This window comes from Simochromis diagramma, unplaced genomic scaffold (assembly GCF_900408965.1).
Source record: "Simochromis diagramma unplaced genomic scaffold, fSimDia1.1 OVJJ01000753.1, whole genome shotgun sequence".
Taxonomy (NCBI): Eukaryota; Metazoa; Chordata; class Actinopteri; order Cichliformes; family Cichlidae; genus Simochromis; species Simochromis diagramma.
The window spans coordinates 16029938-16043748 of NW_024387523.1; the positions used below are offsets into that span (position 1 = coordinate 16029938).

The window sequence follows — 13811 nt, forward strand, 5'->3', positions numbered from 1 at the left end:
AGGCTTAAATCCCGGCTCAGTCTGACAAAGGAGCCTGTGGCTCTAACTGACTCTGGCCCAATCCCCTACCACTGCCTGCTGCTTTGTATGGCTCAAAACTGCTTTACTGCATGACGCTTATTTATCAGCTATATTTACTTCTGTTGTGCTGATGTGTGTGCGCGTGTGTCTCCGGGTGTGTACGTACCACATCCTGGCCTGCATGGTCTTTGCTGTCATATCGCTCGTGTCTCCCTTCAGGTGCAGCCAGAATGTCTCTATGCTGGTGGGTGCCCACCAAGGGATGTGAATGGGATTTCAAGTTCTACATGCTACTTTATTAGCACTTTGAGGCTGAGATGAGATAACAGCCTTGGGCAAAGAGGCAGATGAGAATGGTCAAGAGCCACTTGTTTTCTCTTCTTCTTAGCAGTTGGGTTCCAACTAGGCAAGCAAGTAAAGTGGTTATCCTCAAATGACCAGCAAACCATAGACTTCCGGGAAACTTTTCTGCTTCTGCACATCCAAAAATACATAACTGCATTTTACGTTTGATTGACATAAGTTTGGCAAAAAGAAACATGATAACAGATGTTTATTGAAATTTATTGAAATTGTATCAATTTATTAGCACTTTGTTAGTGCAAAGTCCAAAGCCAATGCTAAAAAAGCTTCAGTGCTAGCTGTGCTGTTAGCTCTACTAAGCATGTATCATGCTTAGTTTTACCACACATAAATGCATATATAATCCCTGCTCCCAACAGAAATCAGAAAGCTCATCCAAATGTGAAAAAAATCCGAAATGACTAACAGCTTGCTTTAAAAGCAGGCCGGAACTGCAGGAGTTAATGACCTGTGATTATTTGATCTATCTATTTGTTTACAAATTTTAACTATACGACTAGCGATTTGTTCATTGCCGTGTTTTTGCTCCACAGACAACATTAATGCACAGCCACGCTACAAATAAAATATCAGGTCTTAACCTGTGCTCCTAACCAATCAGAGGATTATTGACCCTACTAATGACTACAAGTGATACTGCCGGCTATACGTGGGAAACAGGTTCCCCTGACGATGAAGAGACAGCTAAAATTGTTTAGGGGAAATGTAAGGATAAAAGACAATAAGACTTGTGAAGTGTGCAATGACGTGTCCATTAAAGTGCAGTTCAGAACATTAAACAATATTGTGTGGTTTGTAAAGGTCAGTACTCAGGGGTTTATCTATATTGATTTCTCCTTTCTATTGCAGTGGACTCCGCACTGGTGTCCATCTAAATCCTCTTGTGTGCTGCAGACCTGACGTAGAGAGAGAGAGAGAGAGAGAGAGAGAGAAAAGAGGAAGCGAGATAGAGAGTGAGAGCAAGAGAGAGCGCAATAACAAGAAAGAGAAAAATAGTCCTCCCTGGTCTTCAGCAGTTGGGGAAAAAAGTCTTTTTTTGGACACAGTTCACCAGATTCTGTTTATAATCTTTCTGATTCCTTCACCCGTTCATTTCCTCCTTTTCTGCTTATACAGTGCTAAGCAGTAAGTTCAATATCACCAATCAGTCATGAGAACGATATAGCGCTAATGGCTCAGTGGTCACGAGCGAGAGATGCCCCCGCTTAATGGTCAACCCCATCGGATCTGTCAATTCCACGCTTCTCGTTTGTCGTCTATGTGTAGGCATCCATGTGTCATGATCCATGATCATGTGTGATATTTGTTTACAGCCTCTTGAACTCCACTTCACCCTTCTCTCCTCCCCTCTTCCCTATCTATCAGTGAGCCAGCAGATAGTTTGGTATTTGAACGGGGAGTTTTGTGTATGTAGCATAATTGGGAATTCAAACTTCAATCCGAGAGTTGAGAGAGTGAAATCCGATATTTGTGCTGTTAGCTGTGAGCTGCTGGCAAAAAATAGTCTTTGTAACCGGTAAAAAAAAAGAAAAAGAAAAGCATGCTGATCATATACTGTAAACATTGAGCACATCATTGCAGATTAGTAGGCGTGAGTGGCCCTTTTTATTGAGAATTATTTTTCATGTTTTTGTGCTTAGGTGCTCAGGTTAGAGGAGTCGTTTGCTTGCCTTTTCATTTTGGTTACGGAAGAGTAGGAGGGTCTTTGGAAGTTTTTGTTTATAGTTTTGGTCAGCGCTCATCTCTGACAAACTCGCGGGGGCCAAAGCTCATCTCACATTGATCCTTTTAATATGCTTCTAAATTCTCATCTTGTTATAGAACCGAGAGAGAAAAAGGCCACAGACAGAGGGAGAGGGGCTGTAAGGCAAAAAGACAGACCGTGAACCTCTGGTGTGGGAGTTGGAAGATTTGAAAATTAGAGAAGAACATGGAGGATGAAAAAAAACATGATCATTTGAAATGTATGTGCAGTGAAACAACGCCAGTTTGCCAGTTTGGGCGTAAATCGGGCCTCGTGTTGATTTGTGTGTGTGTGAGTTTATGTGCAGATAAACTGCTGTTCAGTATCTTGGACCTGGTTGGCCCTTCCTTTGGTGTGGTGAAGAGTGGGAAGTCCCGAGTAATTTTGTGTGTAGGTTACCTCTTGACCAGGGACGTAGCACATGCTAATGCATTCTGGTTGCACGACGTTGCATTTTGCCAGTTCTTCATTTACATGAAGCTGAAGTGTAGGCTGCTTCAAGGGAAATAGGGGTGTTGGGTCTACTACGCTACACCTCCGTTAACTCGTGAAAAACTCTAAAACTATCTGTTGTCAATGCAAAAGACAGGTACAGCAAAATCATAACTTATTTCTTGCATCACATGTGTTAAGAGTTCTCATAATGAAGGAAGGTTGGAGCAGCACATTGGTGTGGTGGTTATCAATGTTGCCTTAAAGCAAGAAGGTCCTGGCATCAATTCCAGCCTGGGGGCCTTTCTATGTGGAGTTTGCATGTGGGGCTCTCAGGCTTCCTCCCACAGTCCAAAGAGATGCATGGGGTTCATTAATTGGTGAGTCTAAGTGAGCGTGAATGGTTGTTTGTCTTGATGTGTTAGCCCTGCAACAGATTGGTGATTTCTTCAGGGTGTACTCTGCCTCTTGGCCCATGACAGCTGGGACAGCCACCCACCTCCGGATAAGAATTGGATAAGCAGAAGAAGATGGATGAAGAAAGTTTGTAAGCGAGTTGCTATATTCATTTAGTTTTGAAGTCCGGGAGAAGACAGCCCGCAAGCGGCATGCACCAATCATAAGAAGAAGGAGAGGGACAGCAACTGTCAACCATCTATCATCACTTTCTAATGGCTTGTCCATCATGTGTCCAGTGCTAGGAAGCACAACACTTCAGCACCCCAGTGGAAGTGCACCAAGACTGTCTTGTTCACTCAGTGGTTCACAAACTCGGTGACTCCTTCAACTTTGCCATGTCTCATTAAAATTCCATAGTTCGTTGTTGCCATATTTATTTTCAGTTAGTCTCCACCATATCTGCTCACTGTTCTACACACAGTGTTGGTAAGGTTATTTTTAAAATGTATTCCATTACAGATTACAGAATACATGCCCCAAAATGTAGTTTGTAATGTACTCCGTTAAGTTACTCAATGTGAGTAACGTATTATGAATACTTTGGATTACTTTATATATTGTCATGCTTTCTACAACTACATGAATGTACTATTGCTGTGTGATTTATTACTGTTAATGAAGGCTGCATTAACTTCAAGTTCTGAAAGCAATACCAACTAGATTTTTAAATCTTAATATAAAATGAGTAACAGCAGGGCTGACATTAGGTAAGGCTGCAGTGATCTCGTATTTCTGTATCAGTTATATGTTTTCTTTTTGTCTGCTTTCAGAACTGCACATGATTATTTGCAGCCAGCAGGTTGTAATGCAGTAATAGTAATAAATCACACAACAATAGTACATCAAAGATTTTGAGGTGGCACATAACCCAGGTAGCTACCACAACTGAAACAAGAGAGTTGCAGTAGGCTAACATTAGTTTTTAAAAAAGAACTTGCTTCCAGATGTTTCTTTAGGTTGAAGGTGGAGTCTTTTGACGCTGAGAGCAGCTTGTTTGTTGGCAAACAGAGTTTGCATTGCACGGTCAGATTTCACCTATCCCTTTCTTCTTTAAATGTGAAGTGGTGTCGAAATTTCCAAGTAGGAAATGCATTCCTGCCCGTGCACTGCTGGTTCTGTTTAGAGATGGACCGATCCGATATTACGTATCGGTATCGGTCCGATACTGACCTAAATTACTGGATCGGATATCGGAGAAAAATTAAAAATGTAATCCGATCCATTAAATATCACGAAAGCACCTCACAAAACTTGCAACGCGCCGTAACTCACCTCAGAATGTTAGCTCGTCGGAGCAGTATGCATCACGTGATAGAGCGGCTGTGGCATGCGGGACCTGTCGGTGGTCTGGATAGCATTTGGAGCTTCGCTAGCAACCCGGCATTTCATCTCCGACAAAGTTATCCCGAGAGAAGTAAAGCAAGTGTGTAAGTCCATCTCTGAATGTTTGTAAAGCATTCCTGCGTTAAGCTTAACAAGCGACTGCCTCTTCTTGCTGCTACTTCAATGATGAAACTGCTTAACGATCAGCTGATCGGCTTTTCTGTCGCGAGTCCGTCTCTGTTGTTTGTTTTTGGCCCACTTTGCACCAGAAAGAGGAAACCAGCGGCTGAACAACAGCAGCACGTTTAAGCTTGATCAGCTGTTGTTAGAATGTATTTAATATTACTTTCTACTCGAGGATCTTTTTCTACGTAGCTGACGGCTGGTAACTGTGCAGGGGCGGATCTAGCAAAGTTTAGCCAGGGGGGCTGATAGGGCATTAACAGGGAAAAGGGGGCACAAAGACATACTTTTCTTTCTTATTCTCATTTAAAATGTCTAGCTTTTAATAAATAATTATCTGACACCCAAAGTTTTAATATGATGTAAAATGAATAGAAGTCAATTACTGTATATAGTGACTATTAAGTCTAATACACCCTAGTAAGCTATAGTACTTTTTCCTTTGGGAAGGTACCATCTGTGCAGTCTGCAATTTTTTTGAAGAAAGATGTTGAATCTACTTAATATTTCTTGAAAAATAATTGATTTCTGTGCATTTTTTTTTTTTCACACTGCGTCAAATTAAGGTTGATTACGTCGATTAAGCATCATGAGGTGGAGCGTGAGGGGTGGTTCCCTATTTTTTATTTATTTATTTTTGTTGTTGCTGGGAGTTGGAACCCTATTAGTTAGGTTGCTTAATATTTACGCTAAGTACTCTTTAAAATACCAGAATAGGGAGGATGGTGTAGGTTTAAGTTTATTAGATTGATCAGTATTGCTGAACTATGAAATATTATTTTTTTGCATACAGGTATAACAGAATAGCTTTAGTGTAGTTTTTGTTTTAAACTTGAGTATGAACTTATACAAAATTCAGCAAGATATTTTAAAAAAAACAGTTTTGTTGATTAAAACACACTATATCGGATTCATATCGGTATCGGCAGATATCCACATTTATGATATCGGTATCGGTATCGGACATAAAAAAGTGGTATCGTGCTATCTCTAGTTCTGTTGTGCTGGCTCCGTGCCCATTGTGTAACTGATGCCACCAACATTAACAGGACGCTTACGTTAGAGCCTCTTGTTGTGTGTTTCCTTGGGTTTCCGGCAATGTGTGGAATTACCAAAATCTGAAAGGGGATAACCTAACATATGAAACAGGAAAAGACCGCAGTGTAATCCATTCATCTCAATAAATTAACTGTATTCTAATTATCACTTATTCCAGCATTAACTGTAACGGAATAAAGTTAATCATATTTTGCATTTTAAATACGTAAAACCAGTACATATATTCCGTTACTCCCCAAGACTGTCCACACACTTTTTTTCCCACAAGCTCATCTTGCAACATCTTCATAACAGTGTCTTACGTGAGGGAACCAACTGTCACATCATTTTTTTTTCATTGTCAAGCACTTTGTGATTTTTATCTATAAAAAGTGCTATATAAATAAATTTTACTTCCCTACCTATGTCCAAAGAGACAAGTGGACAAACTAAAGGAACACAAATCTGTGCGTTGAGGGAAGCAAACTTGAGTGTACAGTCTCTGTAAAGAACTATACACTCAAGTAAGGTGATAAAGATTTTGAGACCTTACTCTTCTGTCCTGCTTCACTGACCTCGAGCACTTACTGGGCTTAATTTGCTCTGGACCAGGATTGGGCTCAAACTAACTCTACATACTTTCTGAAATACTTAAAGTTCAATTAAAAAAAATCTAGACTGTCCAGTTAAAGTGGTATGCATCGAGGCAGATGATTTGATTGTTTCCTGTTATAGAATATCATAGATCATTCAGCTTCACTCAGATTTTCTACCCTAAAGTCACACTGATGAATGTGGGATGAGAACATATAGGGATGGGTGGCCTTAACAAACACACCTTCTTAACACACTTTGTTTAACTTGGCCAATTAATGTTGTAGAGTCTTTACCTTACAATATAAAGCACCATGAGGTGACTGTTTTTGTCATTTGTCACTATGTAAACAAAACTGAATTGAATTGGATGCAAATAATACGGAAACCACGGGTGCTTTCTTACCAACAACGGTGTCAGGTAGTGTAGACATTTTCTTCAACCCTTGCTGAATCTTTTGTCTCCCAGGCTGCAGTTTCAAGGAATCTAACAATGAGTCAAGCTTCAGCTTGAGAGTAAAACTAAAAGAGCAGTGAAAAAGCTACCTTTTGACGCCATATTTCAGCTAATGAATGCTGCTTGTTTAGGAGGATGACTAATCTTAGTGTAGCGTCAATGATGAGTACAGTCAATAAAGCCCAGGACTGTGGCAAAGCAAGTCATAAATTTCTGGGAGCACGATACGCTCGCTCAAGGTCTCACATTTTTCGTGTAAAATATGACTGTAAAACCTGCAGCTAAGTAAGTGGGCGTCTGTACCACGAGCTGACCCGAGAAAGATTGCGTAATGAAAACTCCTTCAAATCCCTGGGCATGCTGGCATGTGCATCTCCGTTCTGTGCTTGATTGTCTAATCTGATGCAATGCTGACGTGTGATTTGTTTTTAAAGAAATGATTCAATTAGATGAAAATGAAATCTGTTAATTGTCTTATTAAATACTTTCACGGTGCACCATTTGCTCATTTTAGTTTCTTTTAAAAACAAACAAACAGACCACACATGTGCACAACAGTTATTTATTTTACCCACGGCTGTAACCTGCAACAGTGCAGACAGCACGTAAACAGGATTATTACGTTTTTTTCCATTGGTTAAAAAAAAAAGGTCTTTTGTTAAATGATCACGTTGAGAACAATGCAGAAAACGAGCAAACGGGTAAAGAGTTTTTTACCCCCACCAAAGAGTTGATTCTCTAAAAGGCCAAATTAAAGGGCTGGTAGCAATGGGCGTTTGTGCAATCATGGCAGAGCCTCAACACACTTCCCAGGCATTCACACTTGCATGTGTGAGTGTGTGCGTGTGTGCCGGATAGGGAGGATATGCAACGTCTCTGTTTTTCCTTGGGTCAACTGCTTGATGGAGGCTAACGCGAGGAAATTTCACTTTTGCTCTCTGTAATCGAATACGCAGACACACAATCACATTCCGTGCAGATAATGTACCTTAGATACGCCACGTGTGTCAGCTCCTTTTCCATAAATGCAGCTGCTGCAAAAAAGATCCCATTGGGTAAGAAGTATCCAGATGGAGAAAAAAAAAGATCTGTGAAAGAAAAGATTGTTTCCCCCCGCCGAGGGAGTTGATTAAGACTTGCATTGGTGAAACTAAGCCTACAAATCCATTTGAACCAGACAGAACGGCCTGTACGCATGCCTCCACGTTTCTACCAGCTGAGATGAAACTGACTTAGATATGTTGTGTGATTTCACTAACTCTGAGAGACCGACTTAATGCCATTTCCAGAAATGCTCACCGCTTATGTGAGATGTTCACATATTTGTTAGATCAAGTCCCTCTGGTGCATTTTATATGTGTGTGTGGAGTCTCATCTCCAAGCCAGAACTTTGATTTACTTGGTTTGCTGCGCTGAACCATCAGCATGCATTCAAAAGAAGATATGCTTCTTTTTTTTTCATGTTTTCCCCTCCTAATGTTCCCCTCTAATGAGCCAGTCCAAATTTGCTTCCTCCTGATTTTCTGAGATTATACACTAGATTTGACAGTCTGTTATCTGTTACCGCGCTGCGTGTGCTAAAACGTCTCGTCATGTTCTTTAAATTTCCTGCTACAAGGACTAAGCCAAGGAAATGTAGGCGTTTGTACTTTTATTTTGCCAGAGTCGTGTTTTGGATGTACTTGAGCTTTCCTGTATTTTTTTTTTTACTTTTCCTGAACATAAAAGTGAAATGTGGATGGTGATGAGCGCTTATTTACGACAGCTTTTAAATTCAGGTTTGATTTGCCCATGCAACCCATGGAGCCCTCATATATTTTGAGCAGTACCATGTAATCAAAAGGAAGTTAAGTAAGATTAAAATGAATAAAAAAAATGTCTGTTATTTTTTTCAGACCCGTATGATGACGACCTGAAGGTGAAGACCCAAAGACCACGATCAGCTGACCAGCCAGGTGTGTTTCAGGCACAAACAGGTGAGTATTATGAGTGTGCAATGGTGCCCAGAGCCTGGAACGAAAGAAGACAACCTGACCTTTACAGGCTGTATGTCCCACTGAAAATCCTCAGTTTTCTATAAAACAGTTTTATAAATAATTATGTAAGGTGTACCTTTTCCTTTTCGGTGAGCAAACCTTCGGGCAGCTGCCACCTTTAATCATTCACTTGTGTGAGTTTGTGAAAGTGTGAAATTTTTGAGTCGGCGTGTGAAACTTGGAAAAAATGGAAAAGACTGGGAAAAAAATGAGTAAATTATTCAAAGACTGATCTATTAACCATGAGAATGTCACATGCATGTATGTTTATATAATATAATACGAATCGGCCTTAAACATACAAGATATTCCATGTTGCATGCACATGCATTTCCATATTCATATATATGGCGTAGAGAAGGAAGTCCCTTAATAGGAGGGGAAACCCCTGGGTCTATCTTGTCCTCATCCTACCCTGTCTACCCCTCCCCTTCCTTGCTTCTTCCCCCATTCTTCTAGTCCTCTAGGCATCTGTGATGAGCTTAAGCCCTGACTCACAGCATGTTAATGAAGATGTAATGCGATTAACGGACATGCAATTAATTTGATTTCCTTCTTTGCCATGTGATGACGCCTCCATCAAAGGACACGGCGCTCATAAACAATTTACAAAGAGAGAAGTGGAGGGACTTGGCTCCTCGTTTTCGCTTTCAAGGGCGTAGCTCAGTGGAACAATGGGACCCTCTCCACAGCTGCCTGGAGAACTCCAAATTAGACTCCATCAAGTCTAAACACCTAATCTCATATGGGTGCTTACAACACAGAGTCGAATATGTACACACACAAACACACACACACACACACACACACACAATTGCTTTGAGACTTAAAGGCCTTTAGCGATGAGATCATACGTGTTACCATAATTCTATTAATTAATTAATTGAATCACCTTTAAAAAAAACTTTCCTGGAGCATGACCATCATCTTCATTAATATCCCGTCAAGATTTATTTACAATAACACTCTTAGTGTGAATAAGTCAAGAAAAAAAGCTACATCGTGTCACTTTCATCACCTGTCACACATTCCCAAAAGTTTCTTTTTTTACTCCTTGTTAATTGCATAGGTTACAATTTTGTTTGTCTTTTTTTGTTGTGATGTTGCACCGGTGTCACTGCTTTCCAAAAGCAGATTTTGATGGGTTTTTTTGTTTGTTTGTTTTTTTCATTTTTTACGGTAAACAGAACAGCAGAGGAATCCGAGAGCCGCTAAACAGCAATCAATAAAGCAAACATCTTTTAATGCTGGCGGTGCTTCTGTGAAAACTGGAAGCGAAAATATACTTGAAAATTGTCACACATCTCCAGTAATAGTTTCTGTCTGCTCCATTTGTTGGGACATTTTAGGACTCCGTTATAAAGCGAGGAATTTATTGTAATTACCCTTTATGGAAATCATTTTTCTTTTCCTTTTTTTGTTGGCTTTTTGCATTACGTGCCACTTTTACATAGCAGTATAAACTTTGAGCTGCAGAGCTGAGATCATCTTCTAGCTCTTCCTCGTCTCTTTTCTGTTTGACCTGAGGAGACACCAGAATCATGACACTCCTACAGAGCAGGCAGGGTTTTTTTGTAGAAAGTGGGGTGGCGTGGGGTTACCAAGACCACTTGGAAATTGGCTGAAAATTTCATACTGCCTCTATAAAAATGCATTTGGAGACTTCAGCAATACATCCGTGTGAAGGCACCAAATTAAGCTGTGAGATAATAAAGTGCAGTCTTGTTACAAATGTGAATACGTTTTATTTGAACGAGTGATAAAAGGAAAGAATGATTTCTCTTGTTATTCAACCTTAGCCGCGCATCTGACTCTCAGGATCATTAAAAACACTGTGCGTATATAACTATCCTCTCCATGTTCATCTCCATCTTGCTCCTTAGGTGACCCAGCAGCGGAGGAATGGTCGCAGTGGAGTGTGTGTTCTCTGACATGTGGGCAGGGCTGGCAAGTGAGGACCCGATCGTGTGTTTCTTCTCCCTATGGGACACTGTGCAGCGGTGCCCTGCGGGAAACACGCATGTGCAACAACACGGCCTCTTGCCCAGGTGAACCCGGAATCACAGGCTCAGGTGCGTTAACCGGCTGCCTTTGACCAGCGCCTGATTCACTTCTCCTGACTGTTTTATTTTTGCTCACAGCGAGAATGCGGTGGGTTAATTCTTTTTCTGAGTGCCATTTGTCTGATGCTCAGTTTTACACAGTAGATAAACACGACATGGACTTCACACTATGACTTTTTATCTATTTTGAGTCTTTTTTTGTACAAATGCTAGTAAAAAAAACTGGTGTCCTCTCTCTTCAGTGCCGCATACACCCACCGCCTTTGTTTGGTACAGCAAAAAAGTGTAGCTTTAACCCAACCTCATTCAACCATGCAGCGGTTTGTTTTTATTTTTCTTCCTTCTTTTCCTTTCACAAAAGTGTTAAGAAAACAGAAGAAAATAATGACAGTGTGAGGAAGGTAGGCAGTATACTCACAACACGGACACACGCACGGCCAAAACACATCTAACCGCGGTTTAGCTGAACAGAAGGAGAACGCCACTGTGTCATTTCAGTTCACAATGCAGACAAAGCTGGAAGAGGGAGAAAGAGAAAAGGAGTTTCTGTGGTTGTGTGTGTGAGTGATGTGTGTGTGCGTGTGTTTGAGAAAGCGAGACAGACTGACAGCCTTGAGTTTGATGTCACCCAATCTATTAGACCTGCCACATCACTGAAGTTAATACTTCCTGGGCTCTCTATCTTTAGCTCTCCTCTGCTCTTCCACTCTTCATTTCTTTCCTTTCCCTTTTTCTTGTCTATATGTATCACCAAGTTGATCTTTCAGAGCATAATGAGCAGGCGAACTTTTGAAAATGTTTTAATTTTGCAGAGGAAACTAAGCCTGTCGAAGCAAATGTTGAACTCATTCCATGCAAAATAATCTGTGCTCACATTTCAGTGGCAAGCAAGGAAAATGTTCAAAAGCTGAAGTACAAGCGAGGATTTTTTCTCTTTTGTTTGTTTTTTCTTTACTTTCATTGAAATTGGTCTCATAATTTGCAGTGACACCTCCAAAATACCACTGAAATTACATTTTCATATGCGTACTACAAGAGTGGGTGGGTGCAGTCGGCTCTATCTGCTTTCTGCAAAACTGCAGCAACGAAATGAAGACTTTGAGGTTTTTTTTTCTTTTTTTCCCTTTTTTTTAGCAACACAAAACTGCTCAATCAAGCTGGATGAAGTCACTGAAAGAATAAGTGTACACAGCTGCTACTGAACAATGCCAATTCTGTTTTGCTTTGATTGCCAGGCTTTAATGTTGACTAGATGGAATTATGAATTTCTGCCTGTCCTGCATTGGTTTGATTTCAATCAGTGAGGGTGGGAAAACAAGTCTCCCCCTCCATCTCACTCAGCACTGGAGTGCCTCAGGGCTGTGTTTTAAGCCCCCTGCTGTACTCACTGTACACTTATGACTGTGTAGCCACATCCGACACCACCTCCATTGTCAAGTTTGCTGACGACACTGCTGTTGTGGGCCTGATCTCCGACAACATCGAGACGGCCTACCTGGAGGAGATTAGGAACCTGGAGACCTGGTGCCAGGAGAATAACCTCCTCCTAAACATCAGCAAGACTAAGGAGCTGATCGTGGACTTCACTACAAAGCAGGCGAGGAATTACAAACCCCTCATCATCAGTGGCACGCCAGTGGAGAGAGTGGACAGTTTCCGATACCTGGGTGTCCACATCACTCAGGACCTGTCATGGTCCTGTCATATCAACACCCTGGTTAAGAAAGCCCGTCAGCGTCTCTTCTTCCTCAGAAGACTTAGAGACTTCCATCTGCCACTGAAGGTGCTCAAGAACTTCTACTCCTGCACCATCGAGAGCGTCCTGACGGCAAACATCTGCACCTGGTTTGGGAACAGCACCAAGCAGGACAGACGAGATCTGCAAAGGGTGGTGCGCTCGGCAGAACGCATCATTCAATCAGAGCTCCCTGACCTGCTGTCCATCTACACCAAGCGGTGCAAGTCCAAAGCTAGGAAGATTATGATGGACCTCTCCCATCCCAACAATGGACTCTTCTCACTGTTGAGGTCTGGGAAGCGCTTCCGCTCCCTTAAGGCCAAAACAGAGAGAATGAGGAGGAGCTTCTTCCCCCAGGCTATTCGGGGCCTGAACCAGGTGTAGGACTGGACTCTCCCAAACACGTCACTATAAGACTGGACTCTCACACACGTCACCACACGCACCACCACACATTTCCTATAATCCTATAATTCCTATAATTTATAATCCTTATCTTTATAATCTCTTCTGCTATTTGCACATTCTTTACTGTAAATTCCTAAGTTAATTTGTAAATTTTTGTAGTAAACTGTAAATTGTAAATATTGTAAAACTTTTCTTCTGTCATTTAATGGTCGGGCATTGTACAGCTACAAGCATTTCACCCCCATGTCATACTGTGTATGGTTGTGTGTGTGTGACAAATAAAATTTGAATTTGAATTTGAATTTGATTTGAATTTGATTTGCCTGATTAGAACAGAGGTGAAACCCTGTATGACCTGTATCTCTCTCGATGGCCCCTCTTGACGGCCCCTCCCCTAATCCACTGCTAATGCTGAGTGAAAAGTGTTGTGCCATACTGCAAATTTTGGTGTTGATCCCTTACCAACTAAATATCTTTTTTATTGAACACAATTCACTAGACTTCATACTGCGCTTACGAAGTATCGATACTGTCATTCTAGTATTAATCCTATACCCATACCAGTGTTGATAATCATACTATCGATACTGAGATCGAACTGCTGACTCTAACAAAAGTACAGTCAGCACACCCTCCTTTACTGTGTCGGGCATCCTCTCTCCACTGTAGCCAGTTTCTTTCTTTCTTTCTTTCCTTTTTATATAGATTTAGTTCCATGCTTAAGGCCGTCTGGGATGGTGTTCTGAAGGGGGAGTTTTGTTTTGGCCCATGCACAACAAGTGTACTATCCCAGGTGCAAATGGGATTTGATACTGTCTGACATTTTTTTTATTTAATAAAAAAACTATAATATTTGAAGTTACCATTTTTTAAAAATTAAAACTTAAATACGACTTACCACCTACATACAGTAATAGTAAGGGACACTATTCATGTTTTCTGGTCAGTACAC

The 13811-nt window shown here is 41.0% G+C and overlaps 1 protein-coding gene across 13 annotated transcripts in view; it reads left to right on the plus strand.

Annotated features, from left to right (window-relative positions):
• adgrb2 (adhesion G protein-coupled receptor B2) overlaps positions 1-13811 on the plus strand; it is a 258273-nt gene that overhangs the window by 114541 nt on the left and 129921 nt on the right. For 11 of the 13 annotated variants that reach the window (XM_040020287.1, XM_040020285.1, XM_040020280.1 and 8 more), the window contains exons 3-4: positions 8510-8590; positions 10534-10722. The exons of 1 other annotated variant lie outside the window; for it this stretch is intronic. In XM_040020287.1, coding sequence (XP_039876221.1) covers positions 8510-8590; positions 10534-10722 — 270 coding nt within the window. The remainder of the gene's footprint in view (positions 1-8509; positions 8591-10533; positions 10723-13811) is intronic. One more of the 13 variants, XM_040020283.1, reaches the window with a different exon arrangement.